At 40.6% G+C, this 23,423-nt stretch overlaps 1 protein-coding gene across 1 annotated transcript; it reads right to left on the reverse strand.

The window, feature by feature from the left end:
- Nucleotides 1-6,333: 6,333 nt before the first annotated feature.
- Nucleotides 6,334-23,080, reverse strand: keap1a (kelch-like ECH-associated protein 1a). The gene is made up of 12 exons (XM_086155806.1): nucleotides 22,799-23,080; nucleotides 16,777-17,597; nucleotides 15,720-15,919; nucleotides 15,116-15,272; nucleotides 14,224-14,316; nucleotides 13,418-13,564; nucleotides 12,928-13,034; nucleotides 12,615-12,744; nucleotides 11,673-11,869; nucleotides 9,068-9,273; nucleotides 8,788-8,964; nucleotides 6,334-6,815 (listed from the first exon to the last, which is right to left on the reverse strand). The coding sequence occupies exons 2-12, from the start codon at nucleotides 16,987-16,989 to the stop codon at nucleotides 6,637-6,639; spliced, it is 1,806 nt and encodes a 601-aa protein (XP_086011932.1). The 5' UTR covers nucleotides 16,990-17,597; nucleotides 22,799-23,080; the 3' UTR covers nucleotides 6,334-6,636.
- Nucleotides 23,081-23,423: the final 343 nt, after the last annotated feature.

A 23,423-nucleotide genomic window follows, 5' to 3' on the forward strand; every position in this document is an offset into this window, starting at 1 on the left:
TGCATTGTGTGTGTGCGTGTGTGTGTGACAGTGCGTGTGTGTGTGTGCAAGATCCAAGTTCTGAACTGTAAATATCACAAGAATTCCAAGAGGAATTTGCCCCACTTATCCACTCTACTGCACTTACACAAGTGCAAAATATAAACACCACATATGACGTTGCACATATTAATATATTTAAAATCAACTACAATAAAAATTGTTTATCATCAGGGGTGGGGGAAAAAAAAAGCAATATTCTAATTGTTTTATTTTTTTTTCCTGTCACGAATAGACTCATTGTCACACTTTTTTCTCTTCTTGCACCAACGTTTGTCGTTATCTAATTTGAAACGTACTAATTCCTTATTCTTGCGGAGGGAGGACGAACCACTGACTTCAACAGCTGCTTCATGACCCAAAAAACTGTCAGTCTTTCCCTGGAATAAATTGTGGAATATACCATTTTTGGGTACAAGGGGGAGACGGGAACGTGTATTCGCGTGTTTTTCACCGGCATGTGGCAGCGTTGATATTTACTTGCATTCCCAAAATAAAACTTTCGGAATCTAACAATCGCATTTGGGATTCTGTACATTTTAAGGGTTAAATAAGCGCAGTTAAGGATGCGTTTCAAAACTACTCCCCCCTCGTCTCGCAGCCGCGTTTCGAGAGGACCCATAGTAGAATCAATTCAGTGAGAGGGGAGCTTGAAACCGTCCACTCATGCTTTCCTCCGAGTCTGAGAGAAACACAGTTGAAGCGAACACACAGGCCGGTCGGCCGCAGTACATGCTCACAACAGGCAGGCTCCCAGCACTAATGAAAAACAACAGCAGCCTATCTGCATATAATTACCACAATACTCATCTAAACAATATGCAAAGATCTCGCAAGAAACTACACGTCACAGCTGGAATTTTATAGTGACACTTATCATCTTGAAAGGTCATCGTAATAACTCATTGTGCCACAGACGCAGACACGTCGCCGGGTTCGATACTTTTGCAGCACAACGCGATTTCCGCGGAATTGTGAGCAGGTAGAGATGGCCTTTGTGTCTCAAGGGCTGCACGCGGCGCGGGTTTTACCCGGGCCGGCGAGAAAGATGCCACGCTTTAAAAGAGCCACGTCCCGTATTCAAAGACGGATCGTGTAACTCGGACTCAGGGAAGAATAAGAAAACTAAATTTGTTTCGTGCGCAGAACAAGAACAAAACTGTTCGCTGTGTACTTCTAACAACGTGGTGCGCGAGTTCGACTTTCCGTTCATTTGGCTCTCCGAGCCAAATGGCGGAACATTTCCGGTGGCTCTCCTGCTGCGCGTGCCTTGCCCAAGGGCATCCGATGATAGACGGATAAACGCCGCGCCGGTAAAGTAACCTCACAGTTAATCCAGCGGGCCTTTCAGCCACTTAACCAACGACTGTTGGGCGACGAGCAGCTGGGTGTTTCCCCGATTTGAGTTAAACCGCTGCATATGAATGGGAATGTGGGAGGAGAGCGTTTCACGCCACGGAGCAGAAGAGATTAGATGAAGCGGTCTGACCTCGCCAACACCAACATGCTGCTACACCTGCTGCAGCCAGGTGATCAGCTGATGAACAAGCGGCAATTTACATGACAAGTCTTTCGGGCCTGTACACATTAGGGAGTTAATCGTGCCACTTCAGCTTGTCAAATACAGTATTTGCACTCATGGACACCACATATACGCCAATCCTGCCAGCCTATGCACGTGCGTGCACGTAATCCTCATTTGAATGCGTTTATGCAAGCGCCGTTTAAGAGTGTGTTTCCACGCCACCGGCCCACACTGCAATGTCACCTTCATGGGTGGCTCCGTCGTCAGAGCATCCTTCAGAATGTAACAGATTAGCTTTGCAGGCAGGGATGTTGATGAGGTCATCACATCCCAAGGTCACACCTACACACACCCAGCTATAGGCCCACTGGAGTTAAAGCCCCCCACCTCTTCACATCCTATAGAGGCTCCATTCCACCTCCCGCCTGCATGCAGATCTGAATAAGGCCGAATAAGCCATACCCAACAGGATAAGCCATATTGTAATACTCGGTGATAGAATAGGCTCGTTCAGCCCCTTCAGGCTTCCTTCACATGTGCAGAGACTCGGAAAAGGTTGGGTCGCCCCACGGAATACCGCACATCACTTCTAAAGCTCCTATAGAGTTCTCTTTCCTCCTCTCTCCCTCTCTTTTTTTAATCCTCGTATGCACATACTCGCATGTGGCTCAGCTGCAAGCTCAGCTCAGTTATGCAATGATTGACAATCAGCGATCCAGAAGTTTTCTCCAGGGTTAGGTGACAAATAGACAGCATTACTATATAAAAAGATAGAGAAACAATAATATAAAAAAAAAAATTACAGGGCAGTAATTACAGGTCGTACAAAATAAATGAATTTCTCTGATCTGTTTTTTGGAGCAGAGCAGAAACTTGTCATTTCTCCAACGAATGGATCTTTACCTTATCAGCAGCAGTAAACAACAACAACACACACACACAGACACACACACATTTGGCGGGTATGAACAGAAAATCCAGCCGTGCACAGATCTTTCCCGAAGTTCCAAACGGAAGTTGTTATTTCAAATCCCTTTTCTTTTTTTTTTTTTTTTTTTAACCTCATGAGAAAACATAGACATTTTAACAGGCTTTGAAATGAACAGGCGGATGCTTTTATTCTTTAAGCTTAAAAAGCAGGAGGTGTGTGTGTATGTGAGTGTGAGTGTGAGGGGGTTCCCCCCCCATCTATCTGAGTCAGAGCAGGCAACTTTATGGAGCCATAAGTGCAGGCATTAAAGTCATATTGTTGAGTAAGTCAGGGGGGTCCCAAAGTTGGGTTGGGTTTGGGGCCCCCAGTGGGAGAGGGGGCCGTGTTATGAGATACAGATGTAGGAGGTCATGAAATTATTTTCAAATATGAAATACATCTGAATATTGTTATTTGTGAGGTAAATAATGTGATAAACATATGATTTTCTTACTTTTCGAAAGCAGTTGGGTCAGATTTATGCGTCTGTGTGATCAATTTTCCAACCTTGTCGCTTTAACCCTTTCAGGGACAGTCGGGGTCCCCGGCTTCCATTTAAGGTTTTGACCAGGAAAGTTTGGAAATCTCTGGTTAAAGTTTCTGCTCCTTTCAATGTTCTCAAGCCCCGGGACGAACATACTCTCTGTCTCTCTTTGCATCCATGAAGCTTAATCTTCTTTCTTGTTTTTATTTTTTTCCCTTTAATTTCCCTGTTATTGAAGCAATTCCTTTTAGTTATTCAATAACTACAAGCCTTTTCGTGAAAAAGTTAATGTGACATTGACGTTTTCTGATGTTTTCTGGCTATGGGATAGTGGAATATATTTTCTTTTCTACTTATTTTTTTCATTTTAACAACTGGAGCTGAACATCAGCTTGGAGCCAAAATCCCACTGTGTAACAGATTCAGGTTTTTCCCTGTATAACTTAACAGAGGGAGATAGAAAGTGAGTTTGTTATAAATTGTTTATATGAAAAAGTCAGTCTTCTAATAATCATCTTCCCATCCCTCCTGGTGATTAAAATTTTAACACGTCTTACAATGTTACTACTGATCACATTTGATCACAGTAAAGTCCTTAAAATGTCACTGTTTCTTATCTTCACTATTTAATATAGAAAATATGAACTGCTTAATGATTTGAATCAGGACTGTTATCATCAGAAATAAATTATATTAATTCAAGACATGTACACACACACACACACACACACACACACACACACACACACACACACACACACACACACACACACAACTTCACAAATCAGTAAACAAAAGAATTTTCAGGGAAAAAAAAAACATGCCAGAAAAAAAAACGCAATAAATCAATAAATGAGATTGGCAAGTAATGGGGAAATAACAAACATAATTGGAATTTTCTTTTTAAAAAAATTTCAGAATTAAAACGATGCATTTAATGACCAGCTCCATAACGGTATCCCTTATTATACAAAGTGGAGGAGGGAGCACCTTGAACCTGGATGGGCTCCAAATACCAGTGATGTCACTGATCATACTTCATGCCTCTTCAGGGAAATCTTACTCATAATATCTGATCAATAAATGCAAAAACTCTCTCTCAGTGTCCAACGGTGAAGAAACGTGATATATTGAAGGGAAAAGTTCAAAAATATGAAATGTAGTAATACATGCTCTGCAAAATTACATCATGTAGCATTTAATCTGACATAATAGGTGTTGAGGACTGAGAATGTATGAAATAAAACAAAACAAAATAAGATGAAATGAACCTTCCACGGTATGTGTGTTACATACTGGTGGTGTTAGACTACACAACTGTGCAATAACCAATCAAAAGATGGACATCAATATGTAAATTGCTCCTGAAAAAAAGGCAAATCTCTCCTCTACATGGGACTGTTTCTTCGCCTCATTTGACGACGGCGAACGTGCAGATGCAAATGTGTTTCCTCCACCTGAGTAGAACAGACAGCCAGATTTGTTTGGCACAAGTGTTCGCATTCAAAAATGTGGGCGAGGGGAACCAAATGTGTTCGCGTGTCCACATACAATGTGTGAGATACCTGCGTCATGCTCTCCACATGCGAGTCACTTCGTTCGGGTCTACAATTACGTGAATCACTGGTCGGCCCTCTCACTTTCTGTGGCCTGGAAAAAAATACAACCTGCTTCCTCGACAGCTCTTCGCCCAACAGGTTGCTCTGTCAATAATCAGTGCTCACAATACACTGTTTGTCCATGACTTGGAAATTTGAGATAGAGTTCAAGGGAGACAAACATGTGACCACGATCACCTGCCTGTCTATTACTGGAGGCTGGTGATAAGACATTTTTCCCTTCCTACATCGCTGATGAATGTGCTCTGTCAGGAATGCAAGGCCACATTTGAATAATAACTGCGTCCAAAACTGTCTTAGATGACCAGCTACGATAATTGCAAGTGAGCAGTGCTGTGCAGACGCGCACGCAGACACTCATGAAAACACCCCAGTGAGATATCCAGGCGATGACTTCAGAAATTTTTTGCTTTCTTTCACAGTATGAAATTTGAAAAATAAAAACAGAAAATTCCCCCTCACCAAATTTCACAATTGACTCTTTTCTGAAAAAATCTAATTTCATGTACTTGTTCTTTAAGCCTTTAGTACAATGGGAGTTGTTTTTACACGATAAAACAAAAAAAAAAAAAAAAGACATTGTTTTATTGCAATGTGCTGCTGAGCGTTCAACTGGGTTTCTAGCCTTATTCTACCATCTAGTGGTGGTGCATGTGTTGTCACACACTGGGGGTCTCACACCCAGGGGAGGCGGTCAAATGACACGGTGAAGAGGCTCCTTACAGCTTTGCGTTATAGGGCTGCAGGACATGGGAACAACTGAGAGGTCATTATCAATATAAAGCATAACACGTTACAGGCTAACAGGTCAGACTGAAAACAAACACAAAATCTATTTGATCTAATTGAATTTATACATCATTTAAATAGCAAATACTTTTAAAGGTACTTTCTAGGCCAATTTAAAAAATAATTATGATTATTTCCTTGAAATCTTCAGTTACCCCGGTAGTTTCTTCCTTCTGTGAAGTAAGTTTAATTATTTTAGGAACTCTCCAGTATAATTACCAAGGAATGAAAAAGAGAAATGTAGGAAACCCCATAACGTTGTGGTTTGTCAACAATTGATATATGCTGCACAACAGAGAGAGAATTGAGCCGTGGGGGTTGTGTGTATGTGTGCAACATTTGATTCACTTTATTTCAAGACTTCAAAATAAAATATTGTCCCCCAAAACAGTCTGTACTGAATAGCGCCGACCACAAACATTTGGCAGTAGGAGGTGAAGCGTTGGCACAGCGTGTAAGAGAAGTGCTCAAATAGGCAGGCAGACAGAGGTAGAGACAAGAGTTCACGACCAGAACATTCTGTAGCAGAGTACTTCTGTTTCAGCGGTTTGCAACACAAAGAGTAATTTCAGAGAAAACTGTCAATGTGGAAACAGATTGTTTGGTCACATTTCTTAATTAATACAAAACCCTAAATCTTCTCGGCGGGCCAAAAAGTTTTTCTTGGTTGTAACTAAGTAAGATATGAGAAACATATCAGCATACCTGTTTTAGAGTTTTGGATCTGTGGACAAGTCTTAAGATTTGAATTTAAATAAATATTACTTTCAATTTTTTTTTCCTTCGCACGTCTCTGCTTCATTGCTGAAGATCTCGAGACGGCTTTCGTTTTGTTGCAAACCTTCTGTTCTGTTCGTCTGCGCAATAAAGACACAAAAGTTATTCAATATACCTGTACAAATGAAACTTAAGAGGAAAAATTGAATTTATTACGATCGTAGCACCTTGTTGACTGCCAGCTGTTCCGCACATGTGGGCAGTTTTTCTCGGGATCCCCAGTAGTTAAGTAGTTTAAGAAAGGTGACGCTTCATCATTGGTATTTCCTTTTTCTCCACAAACTCCTCTTGCATGCTTCCCCAGTGTGATGCCTCAGATGTTTGAGGGAGAGGATGTATTCAGACTTTGATACGGAAATGCTTCTGTTCAAATGCATTCTCTCCTGGAAAGTAGCAGTGCTCTAGAGTTGTCTTCAAAAATCTGAATTTCATCCTATAAGGCTCCTTCCTCATCCTCTTCTTGTTCTGGCAGGCTTCCAGGACAGGGCTCCATGGTAACGGCGATGCCCATGCCGCTGCGTCCAAGAGGCATGTCAGTGACACACGTCCATTCATTTCTCTCCGGACAGTAACACTCAACGCTGCACAGGAAACCGTGCTGGTTAAAACCCCCTGAAAAGACAGAAGAAAGGTGTTAAATATCATTAAATGTTAAAAATATAATAATGAACAAGCAATTGGATAAAATCTTGATCGAGAAGAAATAAAAATCTTTTTGGATTGCATTTCAACACCTTACTGTATCTACATATACAAACTCCTCATTCTATTTTGTAAATCTATCACAAACTCTACCAAAGAGAGAGGGAGGTAGGGGGAGAAAGAAGGAAGGAAGGAAGGAAGGAAGGAAGGAAGGAGGGAAGGAATGAATAAATAGATGACAAAATTCAGGATGTTGTGAAGTTGGTTAAAGACCAGATTGATTTGGCCCCTATGACAATGGGAAAAATCATTTAGTCTATTGCATGTGCCCAATAAAGCAACTGATTTTTTATGGTCATATTACAAAGATTCTAATTTCATTTTTGTAACAGGAGAGAATTTAATTAGTTTTCCCACTCGTCTTAAGTGTTATTGTGGATCAGATTTACAATTTTTGGAGGGCGGCATGGTGCGGGAGGTAGAGCAATCGTTTTTGGACCAAACATTCCCAGTTCAATTCCCGGCTCATCCTAGTGTTTCACAGCGTTGTTGAGCAAGACACTGAACCCCTAAATGCACCTTCTGGCGCTGGTCGATGGCAGCCTACTGCTCATGGTTCATCCATTATGGGTTTTACAAATTTTCCCACGGGGATTAATAAAGGATAAATTATTATTATTAAATGGTAAAAGTAAGAAAGGATTTGTTTGGCAGAAGTCACATGCAAAATTTTTATGTGTGTTCATTATCTATTTAAGAGTGTAAAAATCAGTCACTGTAGCCCCTTTAGCTCTTGTATGGCATTCGCATAATACACAGAGACTTAGAGTAACATTCAGCAAACACAAATGTTAGTAAGAACTCATTCCTATCCAGAATCCAAAAGCTCAGTAGACTCTCATTAGGGCCAGGTAGGTAAGATTTGATCGGATTTGACTGGTTGCGCCTTCAAAATCAGGTAAATAAGCCTAGTTAGAATCAAACCTGAGGGAACCAGGGATGTTGATTACTTACATGATTTTGGAAAAATCAGTTTTCTAAAGGAGGCCGGTAAATGTTAGATGAGGTAATTTGATTCACCCTGGTGAGGCTTAATAAACTGATTTTATATTTTACAAAAGAAAAAAGAAAAGAAAAAAAAACAAAATCTTAGCATTGCTCTTACAAATTTCCAAGCAGAAATAACAAACCTCTATTTAATGCACCTTTGAGTCAACCACAGGTCAGTCAGTCTAAACGGAGAGCCTGTTGCTCCCTCTTGTGTTTTAATAGTTCATTTCTGCTTAACTCTTCTCTTCTTCTGTCTGCTAACAAAATAGTTACCATATAACCATGTAAAAAAAGCACAATCTAAACAAATATACTGGTGGAAAAAAAGAAAAGAAAAATCATAAAAAAAAAAAAAAAGAAGAAATGTAATCTCTCACATTGATGTGTCTTTAGGGGCTATGTGAAATTTAATGTACATTTCTTACGATTCAGTATTGTATTTGTCTGTTGTCTTACAGTCAGTATAACAGAATTTCTATTTGTCAAAAAGTAAGAGTTTTCTCCTCCTTTCAACTGCTGTTTGACTCTCATTACCCTCTTGAGAATCTAGAAAAGTTAGCCAAACGTGACCAGCCATAGGAGAAGCTGTGAATTCTTCATCAAACTGCACTTCACAATGAGTGTGTAAAAGTAACGAAAAGAGTAATATGTGGCAAAGACATCTGCAGGGCTTCTTCATGAAGTGAAACCTGAGTAAGCCCCGGCAACAGTAAGTGGTACGAGCACATAGACATGATATGAACTAAATCCCTCTTGTCACCGAACACAGCTCAAGTATCTCATTTCAGCAGACTACACAGCACAGCTCAGAAGCCACTGCAGCTCTGACTTCTGTTCCATGGGGCATTTCAACATTCGTTTCTTTGGGTGTCACGTTGGTGATGTAACTGACCGAGCACATAGATGCGTCCCAGGTGGACGGTGACGCCGTGAGCACTGCGGCAAGACTGCATGGAGGCCCGCGGTTCCCATGTGTTCCGGGCTATGTTGTAACGCTCCACCGAGCACAGTTGGTTATGCCCGTCGTAGCCGCCGATAGCGTACAGGTGAAAGCTGAGGCTCACTAAGCCTGTGGGAGAGATAGAATTACACTTGTGTGAAAATAAAACCAAAGCCCGACTTTTTGTCTGACCGAAATCAAAGAGTCTGTGTGAAGTGTGAGGCGTGCTCACCCAGTCCGCTGCGTACTGTGCTCATTGGTGCCAGCTGGTGCCAGGTGTTCGTGTCCGGCTGGTATTTCTCTGCGGTGTTCCAACGGTTTTCCCCGTCAAACCCCCCCACCACGTACAGAGCACCCCCACACGCAGCCACCCCGGCGCCCAGACGGGCCACTGACATCGGGCAAACAAAGGACCAGCGATTGGCTTCCGGATCCCACCTTTAACCAAACAGCAGATGAACAGTGTTTGCAAATCAATGTGTGATAATGTGTCACAAATAAATAATGGCAGGATCATCAAATTATCACACCAATCCTCCGAGACGGCTATTTGAACTACGAAGAGAGGCCAGGCTGCATGCCGCAACCTTCTCAATCTGCAGCAGCCGGTCAATTTTAAGTGGATTAGTTTGAGCTGGCAGCCCCTTTGGCAACGTTTGATGAGCTTTATTTGAAGCTAAACAGGTTGTAACACCAGTGACAGCAGACGAGACATGCCTTCTGTCTCCTGGCAGAATGTTCTACATTTGACGTCTCGCTCTCCATCCACACGCCAGAGCATTCCCTACAGTACAATATCAAAAATATATCCGACGTCATCAAATACCGAGGAAGAACATACTCTACAGACTAAAAGGTAGAAACCTCAATCAAGTTAAAAACAGTAGTTTCCTCTTCTATTATGTATAGTACAACCACCGTATGACTAAGTGTATATTTACTGAAGGACACAAGTGACTGTTGCAAGATTGCAAGGTTGAGCAAGTTTACCCTCACTTCATTAGATACTCTTGTAGAACCCAAATAAAAACATGAAACAACAGACACGAATTGTGATGCAGCGGCAAACAGTTTGAATAGTCACTTTAAGCACTTTGCCACAGGGCCTGGAAATAAAAATGGCTTGCCCACCACCCCTCTGGGCTCAGAGCCCTGGCGGGGCGGCTGTCACCTCCAGCTCATATCACAGTATTGCTTGAAGCAAGTAACAAGGTTAGCTGTTCTGTCTTTATAGCAGAACAACACTTTTTTTTCTTTTTTCTTTTTCTTTTTCTGTCAAGTTATCCATCTCTCTTAGAAATTAAAACTAAGTGTTCCCAAACTCTTGACTTTCTGTAGTTGTGCACTTGCACTGCGTCTGAAGCAAAAATAATCGGAAGTTTATTACCATATCTAAAGACGGAGAAGTGTGTGAACGGATACAGCTTTTGGCAAAGGAGAAAAAGTACAGACGTAGAAATGAATTTCCTGCAGAGGAAAAGTAAGCATCAACCTTGTCATTTTTCATCACTTAGCTTCCACTACATTGTGAGGTTTAACAGCCGCACAACATTGCCAGCATGAAAACACTGTCTGAGAGGCTCTTTTTGTGATTCTGCTGACAAACTTAAATCAAAGACAGAAAGTGTTGCTTTAGCCAAAGCCTCTATCTTTTGCGCTCTGAACTCAGTTGTCGTAAAGTGAAATACCCAAAGGAGTGATGCAGTTGTAATGATGACATGTTGCCTCATTATGTGGAACATGGGAGATGCAGCTATTCAAACATGAAAAGTATCAAATCCACTGAGGGGGAACTATAAAACACATGTGCTCGAGGAATGTTTTTCACAACTTTCAAACAGTGATTGTTTTTGAATGCTCAGCTGGTACTTGGCTCTTCAAACAAATGGTTATGAATACAAATAAAAAAAATAACACAAACTACCTTTCTGTATTCAAAGTATTGTTATCTCCAAATCTTGAGGGTTAAAACATCGAAAGGGCAGAATTGTGATGCTCCGCTTTAGACAGCAAGTTCACAGACTGGTTAGTGATGATGATGTTGGTTGCTCAGCGTATTCTAGTAGTAAACCCTTGATGGGAAGGAGGCCAACAAAACTGGCCCTCTGACACCCGCTGAGTGCCTTTGAGAATTCCAGTTAAGCCCATTCAGTTCTGAGGCCACGCCGCTGAAACTGACCTTGCAATCTCGACCCTTTATGGTTTGAGCATCTGAATTTCAGTCACAAGAGCACATGATGCGAGCTCAATAGAGAGATGCCTGACTTTCTATTAAATGTCTGTCTTTTTTTTGAAAAGCCTCTCTTGAGAAGAGAAGCTTGTCTGCAACTAATGAGATCTGTACACTTGGAAGTGACAGGGGATTGATGGTGCATTTAGAGCCCAGTTGCTTTTATACTGAGAAGCTACCAATGGTTAAAGTTGAATGACAGATTAAGAGATCTATGGAATGTTTTAATGTTTTAATGAACGTTTTAAGCATTAAAATTCCTCTCGGCTTTGCAAATGCAGCAGTGAGATGTGAAGCCACCCCTCCTGAACCGCATTCCTGGAGCGTGTGTCTGAACATGCCTTGAAAGAACTTGTGCTGTTGTCTAATTAGGCTAAGAGGAATACCTGCTCCTTAAGTCGAATGGCTTTTCATTTTCTTTCTCTCATGTCGTTACAGTGTGGTAAAACCACTTAATCAGAGAATGTGTGCAAAAAGTGGAAAATCTGACTTCATAACATTCATTCCAGGAAGAAAGGTGTCATTAAACTCAATTTACTCAAGTGCCTAGTTAAATAAATGAATGCTCACATCTATACATTGAGTGAACGCCTTTTAAATGACTTACCTCTCCACTGTACTGTGGTGTGTGGATCCCTGGGAGCCTCCTACAGCATATATGCAACCGTCGACCACTTCCACACCCACCCTGTTCCTGGGGATGTTGAGGGAAGCACGCTGGCTCCACTGGTTTGTCATGGGGTTGTAGCAGCACAGCAAACTAGACTCAGTGTTGTTTTGAAGAGAGAGGTTTCTACCACCGACCTGAATTCACATAAAAAGAGGCAGTGTCTTAAGATCCTGAAGGTGTTTCACGTAATCCTTCTCATGCATACAAGATTTTTTGAAGTACACCTTTTTTTTTTCAACTAAATCACTTGATTTTTGGTGCATTTTATGGCAGAAAATAGGTTATTTAAGCAAAACTGGCAGAGAAAATTCTAGGCTCTTGTTCTAGATCAGTGGTCGCTAACCTTTTTATCACCGCAGACCGGTCAACGCTTGACAACGTTACCAAGGGCCGAGGGGGGTCGGTAGATTGTTTAGCGGGGGGTCGGTACACGTAGATTGTTTATATAGCGACTATAATAATAATAAGCGTGGATCCACCTTTTCCCCTTTGAAAAGAAACTTTCTATCTGACGTCTGTTTTTCCACATTTTGCTAGTTCGTCGGTTACATTTTTGGCATTAGAGTGACCGAGATGTAACCAAGAGATTCCGGTCATTTTTCAAAATAAAGAGATTTTTCAAAATAAAGATTGTTCAGACTCAGATGATAAATCCAACGGAAATAATTTATTATCTTTTGTGTGGCCCTGTACACATTGATCCACGGACTGGCACTGGTCCGCGGCCCGGGGGTTGGGGACCACTGTTCGAGATGATCACATGATCTCATGTCATTACTGTGATCCTGAGCCTTAAACTGCCCATAATTTTGGTGAGGTCATTCGCTTGAAGCAAATAAATGACTGTTGAAACATTTTCCATCATTCTCAGCAACTTACAGTGTAGAGCAGTCCAAAAAGGGCACAGGCTCCCAGACCACTGCAGGGATAGTCCATGTCAGCCAGCTTTATCCAGGCATTTCTCCTGGGATCATAAGCCTCCGTAGTCGCCAACGAATGCCGTCGGTATCTTCCCGGAGAAAAAACAAAAGTGAGAGGATTTACTACAATACAAGGTGTATCGGTCATCCATCGAAATGTTTCTGGTCCTTCAAAGTATATACACACACAACACTCTCATTTGTTGTCTTAAGCATTTGTCACAAAAAAACGAACAGAAATTACTGATCGAGACAAAGTTTGTGACAAGTACCCGCCAGCAACATAGATGAGTTGGGTTCCACGAATTGGTGCAGGAGGAACCTTCCGTAATGTCATATCCTGGAAGATCTTAGCCAGGAAGTCCTTGCAGGAATTGGCCTAGAGTTGAAAACAAAATGTGGAAAAATGAAACCCCTGCGAACAGTTGACGGTATTAAAAGGAGAAGGAAAAAAGACAATATTAGATGTCCATTTTACATATCGTCACCCCCTTAAAATAATCGCCAAAGTCATTTTTTTACAAAAATGATCTTTTAGCCTAAATCATCTCCTCATGATGCTGACCATCTCTGGCAAAATTGCCTACATCCTCAGTTTAACAGATTGTGTCATTCTACCCCTTTAGTAGAAATTGCCTATGTCAAGAGTGTGTCAAATGGTTCAGTTTTTTGTGTTTCCTGAAAAATCTGAAAAAATGACTTCGGCAACTATTTTAGGAGGGTGACGATATGACAACATCTCCATGCTAAAACCATTCTGACCTTGCTGAGGATTGGGCACGACAGGAGCTGGTTCTTTAGGAACTTGGGAGGCAGTGCATAGATGTGGACAGCATTCAGGAGGGCGTGTAGGTACTGGGATCTCTCCTCCATATCCCAGCGCACCCAGTCTGTGCAGGCTTTATACACCTGATAAGTCAAAATCAATTTGTGTCAGTATGTAATTTATACTACCCATGTAGCTCAAAATAGCGCTAGTTTCACCCACTCCTGATAAGTTCTCTTAGCTTGGATCAGTGGCTCTCAATCCTTTCATCTTTGAGGTCTGCTTAGTCATATCAAAGAAAGGCTGACCACTCCCTGCAAGCACTTATCTAAAGAACAGTGACTAAAGCTGAAAGACCCAAACAAACCTTGAGAATTTAATAGGATTTAATCACACATAATTATGAATGGATATCTTAACAGACCTCTGTTTAAAATAAAATCATCAGATAAGTATATCATTCTGATTTTATTTCAACCATAAAATCCAATCTTATCAACCTCACTTACAGCCATGGTGATGTTCAGGGCTTTCCTCAGATGGTTTTGGACCACTGATAGGACTTTGACAAATCTGAATGATGTATATCAAATGAATTACACTATCGTAATATAGTTGGTGCCATTTCACATTTAAGTACATTAAACAGTTTCTGTAATTGAAACTCACCTATTACAGTAAAATAAAAACCTTCTCAAATTTATGGGCTTGGCCAGTTGTTTTAAATGAAGCGGACATTCTGTTGGTTAAAAAATGGTCCTGTTTCATCTTTACATTGCTTTGTGTACGAGCACAAACACACCTCGGACTCGCAGAGCACCTTGATGCTGTCCTGACTGATCAGCTCCATTAGCTGGCAGTGAGTCAGGCTGAAGAACTCATCTACTTTGGTCACCTTAGAAAGAACAACAGGAAGCCATGAAGACTGTCTGATAACATGGCATTTAACAGGGTAATGATTGTGTTTTGGACCCTTTCTGAGACTTCATTTATAGGTTAAATTAGGGATGCCGTATGAAAAAAACAACAACAAATCATAATGTATTGCTTTTATATATATATATATATATATACACATATATATAGAGATAGATAGATATAGATATGTATGACTTGCACAGCATGTAGGTTTGTATGGGAGAATTCTGCATTATCAGCATTAGCTGGTGCACGGGTTCGAAACAGAAACAGCATTACCGCATTCACTCATTAAATGACAAAAGCCTTTCTGTTTAGACACCACAAAAAAAGTACGGGGCGTGAAAATCTCAAGGACACTGAAACTATGATAAAACTGACCTCGACTCCTATCTGTGGTTCAAGGAATTGATATTACAATATTGAAGATGTTGGTCCTCAGTGGTTTCGCAAAACTATTGGATAACAATTCTTTATAAGTTCCATCCCAAAGGAAAATTGCAAAAGTGGTGTGGTACCATAAATGTCAAACGAAGTTGAAAACACTGAGTGTGTGTGTGCTTTTTACAATAATAATTACTACATTTATACAGCCTTTTCCATCAAAGTACTGTATAGACATGAAGAAACAGGAAGAAGACACAATGAAATAAGAAATGATTAATTAATTAATTCATTTATTGTCCATTTCACCTATCCTGCAGTCAGGGTGGCAGTGGGAGTAGAGATCTCCAATGAAGCTAGCGCATGTTTTTGGGCTGTGTTATGCAGCTCACCTCATTGAAGTGTGTGTTGATGTATTCTCTGCTCTTCTGGTGCAGCTCAGTGCAGCCGATTTCCTCTGCGAAGCGAGCAATACCAATGACATTAGCCGGCTCCAAGTGTTTAGTGAGGAAGTCGCAGCACGCCTTGGCCACGTCCTCTATCTGATACCTGTTGGGATAGCAGGAGGAAACAGGATGGATTACTGCCAGGGGCTTTTCTGCAAAAATGACACATTTACTGAATTCATCAGGTAACTTTGGGGAGCTGCAACCTTGTCTAAATAGCCACAGTTTTCAGTGACACAAGGGGGCACCCTGGTTAATGAAATAAACAAAACAGAAATCTGGGTGTGGACAAATCAATTCAATTTTTTAAAAATTGGCTCTTTGCTTACATTTGCCTTACTAATACGATTTGGGTACATAGTTCCTTAAACTTCAATTGGATTATAAATGACTTTTCTTTGCTCATTTTTATTGTTTTGCACTTGTATTCTGTTATGCTGTGGTGCCTGTGCAGGGCATTTCAGCAGTCAGGTAAGCTTTGCGTTTGAAAACACTGATAAAAAAAATAGTCACCATGAAACTTCTTATGGTATTCTTGTGATACAATTACCTCATGGCAGCCAAAAGAACATGCAGCACGCACGTCTCTCCCACAGTGATGTGAGAAGTGTAGGCAAAGTCTATGAGCCTTCCCACCACCTGGGGGCAGACATCACGTAGAGTGACCTCTGAGGCATCACACTCTTTGAAGCGGCTGGTGAACATCGCTCTGAAATATGGGCTGCAGGAGGCAAGGACCACCTTGTGCACCTGAAAAGCAAAAATAATTCAGTATACATTTGTGAATTATGTATTGACTCTGACAAAGGCAAAAATATGTTATAGATGAACAAGCAGAAACATTGCAAAATACAACATGACGATTATGGGCAGTTAAATATGTGAACCATGTACTTTGCAAATGACTTCAATACAATAGGTGAAACAGGACGTAATGACTGAAGCTGAAAGAACTAAATCTGCCGCGATGAAGACCAATGTCAAGGAAAAAGACAAGAACAAGAACAAACTTGAGAGAGAGGTGAGAGTTTATCAGTGTTCAGTTGATATCCTGCCTCCACTGGACACAGATCTGGACATATGGGGTATCTGTTGAGGAGCTTGTTTTTATTGTGAGCATTTGACCTCAAGCAAAATGATGCATATTGGACTCTATGAATTCACTACATGAGATAGAAGAGGTGTGTTACTTTGTGTTTCAAATGTTATGGTCCCTGCAACAATACATCTAAAGTCTAGATTTTATTTCGAGAAATTATCGAATTAATCATTCAAATTCGGACTCTCTAAAGATGTCTGGCAGATCATTTTCTTCTTTTTTTTTTAATGCCTTTATCTGTGAATATTCTTAATTTTCTGCAAAACTTACTATTTGCAGGTAATGGTGGTCATTTTGTTGAATTTTAAAGGTGACAAATTGTTCAAATTGGCAGTTTATTGAAAACATTTTAATATTATCTTGAAAATTATTACATGAATTTACTGAGGACAAAAAATAAGTATTTTACCAGACAGGTATCAATGTTCAGAACCACACAATAAACTTGTGAATCACCCTTTTAGAGACGATTAAACAATTAGTGTATTCTACAGCTCTAGTGTCTCACCTTGAAGTCCACTGTTTTCTCCTTGTATGTCACATGCAGCACCAGGTCGCACAGCATCTCCTGCTGCCTGAACTCATCCATGACCATTAGGGACTTGGAGGCGTGGGTCTCGACAGTGTAGTCAAGATACCCAGAGCCGTGCATCGAGGGGACGGCTATAGCCGAGAAATCGGAGACACGCGTTGGTCGTCTCTTCCTCATCGAGCAATGCATGATGGGAGGGAACTAGAACAGCTCTCTGGGTTTTATCTGCCTTCAATCCCCTGTACGGTTTAACAGTTTTCTACAGCATTCATGTTTCCTTTCTTTTCCTAAATGGTCTTATCCCATTGAGAGTTCAGGCCTTGCTTTTCAACTCATCGATGTGAAGCAGATGTCCAAAGTTCCTCCATTTTCTCGCTCAAGTTGAATACAAAACTTTTCTTAGTAAGGATACATTTCACGAAACATTAACAGTGAAGCTTTATCTTCCGTTGGCGATCCCGACCAGAGCCAACAGGCAGAGCAGCAAGTCCAGGATGACGGTGAACCACGTAACACACCCTCACCCACAGATCCAGGCTCCAACATGACTGACAGCAGCTGTATCAGGATCAGAGAGCTCCCAAGGCACGAGTCAAACTATGATCATGAAATAGCTGCCGGTCCAGATTTTGTAGCATTTGGAAAATAATCCATTTTGGCACATCAGTGAGTTTGCAGTAATTTAGCGTTCCACAGATAAAAGGGAATGGTTGGTGAATGAATGTTACAGCACAACAGGCTGTATCCTAGATCCTGGCAGCCGGTTTTCTTTACTGTTGTCTGTTGTGATGATGATGCTGTAAAGAGAGATGAAAAAAGATATTATAGATGAGAGACTTTTAGTGCTTTAAATAAACGTAAATCAACTCTAACCTTGTCTCATGTGAAAATGCCCCTCCTTTTTTCATGAGCATAGGAGTGTCAGATTCATTCATGATTCACCTCTTTACCATACAAACAGAAATATTTGAACTGCTTAATGACCTATAAACACCACATTCAAATAGTCGCAGTGGGTGTGTGAGTATTTGTTTTAATTTGTGCATATTTCGAGAAAAGCTATTCCAATTCTTCATTTAAATGATTTACATAGATGAGAACTTTGCCTATACAAGTTGAATACAAGTTGACAATCCAAAATATGATTTTCCAAACTTACCTGTTATGTCAAAAAGGTGTCTGAATACTGTCTTTTTTCCCCTTTCCATATTGCCCTGCCCTAAACTCAACATTGTGACCTGTTTTTCAACCTCAGTCTGCCTATTGGCATATTTTTGGATCATCCTTTGATGCAGCCCCAGCGCATTGCTACACTGTGGATTTTTCAAGAGGCTGTCAGTTGTTGCGTGACTTTGTAGAATTGTGTCTGTCAATTTGTAATACAAACACAATATGACAATTTAGAAACTCAAGAGATAAAATCATGAATGATGTGATCTTTTTCTGTAATCCTATAATATTTCAAGCAGAACGGGGTCATTTAACTTTTCCCCTTCAAAACAACTAACTTTGGGCATGACTCAGAGAAGTTGCTGGGATTCTGCAGACAGTAGCAGCCTGATAAACACACACAGACACATTTCAGTGTTTGTTTACCTCTCTTTACTGTCGGAGCAGCTGCTACGACAGTAATGACTAAGACGAGTATGACAGCTTATTAAATGGTAAGGAAAGCTTGAGGCCCCTGCTAACAGCTCATTGTCTCCAGGATGTTAAAGAATCGCCTAATCTGATACAAACCAGAAGAATTCAGTGTCACAGTTTTTAGCAGATGGACTTTCTAAATTTATAAAATGCAAAGGAAAAACTTATTAGGAATAACTTCAAATATGCTTCTGCCAGTAAAAGAAAAGGGTCTTTATCATTTCATTACAAACAAAGACAATAATACGAGGGTTTGGCCTTAGGATTATTATTAATATACATATTTTACTGTTGCACTCACTGTGCCATTTAGTTAATAAACTCTTTAACATAAATAAGCTTCCAGAGATAAATGTTATTCCCCCAGACACACTTGTGTAATACTACACCATGAATAATGTTTATTTTGTAATTCATTGTGTTTCCCGTCATGAAAATAAACAAAGTGTGAAGAACATCTATTTCTCCATTGAGAAATTCTGAATTTGTCAAGCTCCACCCACCATTGCAGTTGCTAACTTCTCAAATTCAGTTAGCTTTTCCCTGCATGAGCTGTCTCTCAGCTGAGACAGTGTAGTTAACTGCTATGTATGCATATATCCCTTCAAGAACAAAAAGTGCAAACATAAGGGGGATTCCTTTTTTAGTGGTCAAGGTCAGTACTGCTGGGTTTGAACCATAGCCAGGCTTCCTGTCATGCAAGCGGCAAGTCTTTATGCAAATCCAAAGTAACATTAAATGGCATATTTCCACTCTCAGAAGCATTTTTAGCTTCTTTAAATTTTTTAAGAAATTGTTTTACAGCTGACCCGCTCCCCAGAGTGCTGGATAATCGGCTGAAGATGGATAGACAGATGTTACAGACTGGATTCTAGACTTGATTCTAGAACATCATCTTGGGCTTTAAGATATAGCCATTGACATTTTTCATTGTATTCTGACATCTGTTTGTAACGGTAACAAGTGATCTAGCGGATACCTTGCTAATCCTGACAAACAATATTTTTGTCTAAGTAACAGGGTTTCAAGACAGCACTGTTTTGTTTTCTGCACCTCTAAAAACTTCTAAATAAAGGCTCTACTGACCCAACTATGCACGTTAATTCAGCTTATTTTTTGCTGAATAAAACTAATGAGTTGGAGCTCGAAAGATAACATTTATTTCAGATAGTCAAACTCTTCTGGTGGAAGAAAAAAAAACGTTTTTTGTCTGTCTTGGTTTTCAGCAATGGACAAATTAAACAAGGAGGAGGTCAGACCAAATTAAAGGCATCCTCAACTATTTGAAGAACAAAAAATATATATAAATGAAGACGCTTTTTCAAGGTCAAAAGTATAGTGTGTTTCTATTCTATTACATGGGTCATAATCCCGGCGACTTCAGGAACATTCTTGAATGTATCAGTGTCTTGTTTTTCTGTTTTTATTTTCAACCTGAGGGCACTTGCTGTTTATTTACATTTTCAAAAACGTCTGCGCTGTGGCATGTCTCTTTAGACAACACTACAACCCCACAAAGACACAATTTCCTACAAATGAGAAATCTCTGCATTCCTCAGTGTCACTTGTTGTTACAGCTCGAAGCAGAACAAATCAGCTCTTGAGCTGGAGAGCAAGAAAAGACTTCTGAGCTGCCATTTAGGGTCAGAGTATTTATCTGTGACACCCTCTGTATCTTTACAAACTAATGTAGTCAATTTTAGGATGAAAGTGTAAACAAACAAATTCCAATGCCAGAAGTTAAATCTAATTTTACCCAATTAGGGTCAAATAACATTTGTTTTTAAATTGTTATTATTAGTATTTTTCAAATTGTATTTTAACTGCCTACTAAAGGATTGCAGCTTTATGGAGTTGCACAATCAAATCTGCAAAGCCTGGAGCTCCCTCACCTCTCAGTCAGTCAGCTACTGCTGGTCATATGACCAAAAGAGCAAGATGGAGAGGGAGGAAGGGCAATACAGAGAAAGATTGTGGGGGCAAAATACAGTGAGTAGGCGGGAGACATGTAAAATGGAGCACAAGTTTTTCTCATTAAGTGGAAGGAGGGCACTGTATTGTGAATGAGCAAGACCACAGGGAGAGATCATGGAGGCAATAAAAGATGGGGGAAGGGAACAAAATTTTTCTATAAATGAATAAATTACTCCTGCCCATGAATATGTCAGTCTGCCTTTTCCAATGAACAAATTACAAAAGTTAAGTGTACATAGAGTATGAACGACATGCAGAGCGCGGATACTGAATAAATGATTGTTCAATCCTGCAGAAAAACTGTGACATTTGGTGACTAGTGTATTGATTATGGCACAATTTCAAAATGTGTCTGTTTGACCAAGATACTTACCGCTAGCACCACAGAATACAGGGACTTCACTGTTCAAGAACCAAATTCTACCTGTGTTGTGAAATTCTATAAACACTTACATATTCCAGTTTCATTTCTGTGTATATTTTTGCAAAAACTGAAAATAATCAGGGCGCAATCTAAAATCCTGATAACTAAAATGTGACTTACTGTGAAGTATCTGCGAAAAAAGTAAATATTCAATAAACATTTCATGGCTATAATTAAAGTAAATACCTTCATGCAAGACCAGTCTAACTTATTGCTGAACCATATTACGCATGCACTAAGTGTTATCTCATGAGACACTGCAGCAACAAAACTATCTTTTGTTTGGAAGATAAATACAAAACCTGCACTTATAGATGGGATTTCTTTTTTTTTTCAAGATATCAAAAATAATTCATAATGTTGGCACAGTAACTCATGGTACCAACACTTATTGACAGAGAGTTAACCATTTACAGAGTTTCTGCAAGCATGTGTCAGCACAGAACAGCTGCTGACAGTCATCGGGATACATTAAGAGTGGACATGCTTTCACCTTCGACATTATGTTGTTCAAAACTGCTGAGTTGTAACAACCACACACCTTTTGTTCAGTTCAGTTACATAATGCCATATGTCATGTCATCTTTCATGTGTCCGAGCAGCTGACGGAGGTCAGAGCTCATAGGTGACTACATAACTGACAGACCCTTCGGATATTGATGGTAAATTAACAGGATATATTAGCCTGTAGACCCTCAGGTGATGTTTGGTAAAAAAAAAAAAAACCTGGTCAAAACATTTAATTGACACTTTAATTGAATGGAAACAGATCGGAAGCTCAGAACGACAGCTGTCATATTGAGCGTGCTGAGCCCACACTTCTAAGAAACACGAAATGTAAACTGTGACTATAAATCGCAAAGAGAAGAAAGTGCTTTATCTGTTATGTTATCTTAGGTAGAAAACATTGCCAAAGTTTTGACCAAGATGCAAGCAAGATTTTTTTTCCAACATTACGTCTTTTCAATTTCACAGTCCGTTTTCCAGATTATTGGATCTATGTCAGCAATGTATTTTGCAACATAGACACGATGATCGGTTGCATCTATGCGAATCAATGTGCTGATGACTGTTATCACTGCTATTGCAAAAGCATTGATAAAAACTTCATCATTCCTGCAGTTTTATTTTTACAATGCCCATTTCAACTCATTGCAGCCATATTTTGAGTTACACCATTAAATTTCTCGTTTACTGAATTGGATTTAAGCATTGTGCTTTGACATTACGTCAATGGTGTTACGTGGTGTTCTATGATTTCATTTAAAAACTTGCACCAGAATGAAAATGCTGTCCAAACAGACCAGTGACTGGTGGCGGCATGGTAAAAAAAAAAACAACAAAAAACAAAAACATACTATTTAAACGCACAACATGTCTTTTTAAAATTCTTTGTGCTGAAATAGCTGATCAGGATTACTTTTGAAGAATACTGCTGAAGCCACAGGTCGTGCACTTAAAGGTCGCCTGTTACAATCCGATGGGCAAGAGGAAGTTTAAAATGTCATGAATGACGGTGAAAACACGCTTACTGTGTCAAAGACTGTACGCAATGAAATACTGAACGGGGATAAACAAGAGTCGAGGCGTAAACGGAACAATGTTTCAGACGTGAAAAACACAGCTTGAGTTTAAATCAGCGTCCAGGGTCGGCCATTAGCTTGCGGATAAAGGTCGCAAAGTAAAAGTGTCACAAAGGAAATAAAGAGCACTTTCGACACTGGCGGGTTAAAACAACCTCGCGACGTTGAAGTTACTGTCACGTCCAATGTCACGACTCCCGCTTTTAACAAAATGTGACGACTAGGTTTGAATTTGACATTTAAAAATACATAAAATTAAAAAAAAAATCCCCCATTTTTTCCCTCCCCCCCTCAAAAGGGCGCGTCAATCCTTTCCGAAACCCCACATTTCTTTGCTGATAAACAAACCTCTGTCAGCTGCGGTTGCACTCACCGGGACCTCAAACACAGCTGTTCCCCTCCATGTTTCTGAGGAAACCCCGGAAAAAAAGGGAGCCTCCGAAGACTCGACGCGTCCACCCCGCGGTCGTTTCCCGGGGCTTTTCCTCTCTCTTACAGGTCGGCCGGAGCCCGTGGAAGTTTCCCTCCACCGCTGCTGCTGCTGCTGCTCCGAGTGTCAAGCGTGCCGGAACGGGAGTCGCCGCGGGCGGGCGGGCGTCCGACGGCCGCGGTGGGGAGGAATTTCTGCGTCGACATGACTCTGCAACTCTTTCCTAAACACCCGTGTAGTTAAACAGCCGGGAGTCCAGATTGGGGGGAGGAGGAGGAGGAAGAGAAGGAGGAGGTTCCTCAAACTGAAAGCGAATATTCGACACTTACGAGTCGCGGCGGCGTTTCCTTTTCCGAAAACCGCCGAGGGCACGAGCGATAAAAACAAAGTGTCTGCAGAAGTCACTTCCGTGTTTCAGATGCGATGAATCATCTCGCGACGCAGACGTTTCTGCAGATAAGTCGAACTAACGCACCCACACGGGGGTTATTTGGATCCGATCGCCGTGGAATAACTCGAGTGGGCATTCCAGAAAGCCCATGTTACTTGAGTGGATTTTTTTTTTTCC

The sequence above is a fragment of the Fistularia commersonii genome, chromosome 1 (genome assembly GCF_037954325.1).
Source record: "Fistularia commersonii isolate RoL2024-O1a breed Wild chromosome 1, RoL_Fcom_v1.0, whole genome shotgun sequence".
Classification (NCBI taxonomy): domain Eukaryota; kingdom Metazoa; phylum Chordata; class Actinopteri; order Syngnathiformes; family Fistulariidae; genus Fistularia; species Fistularia commersonii.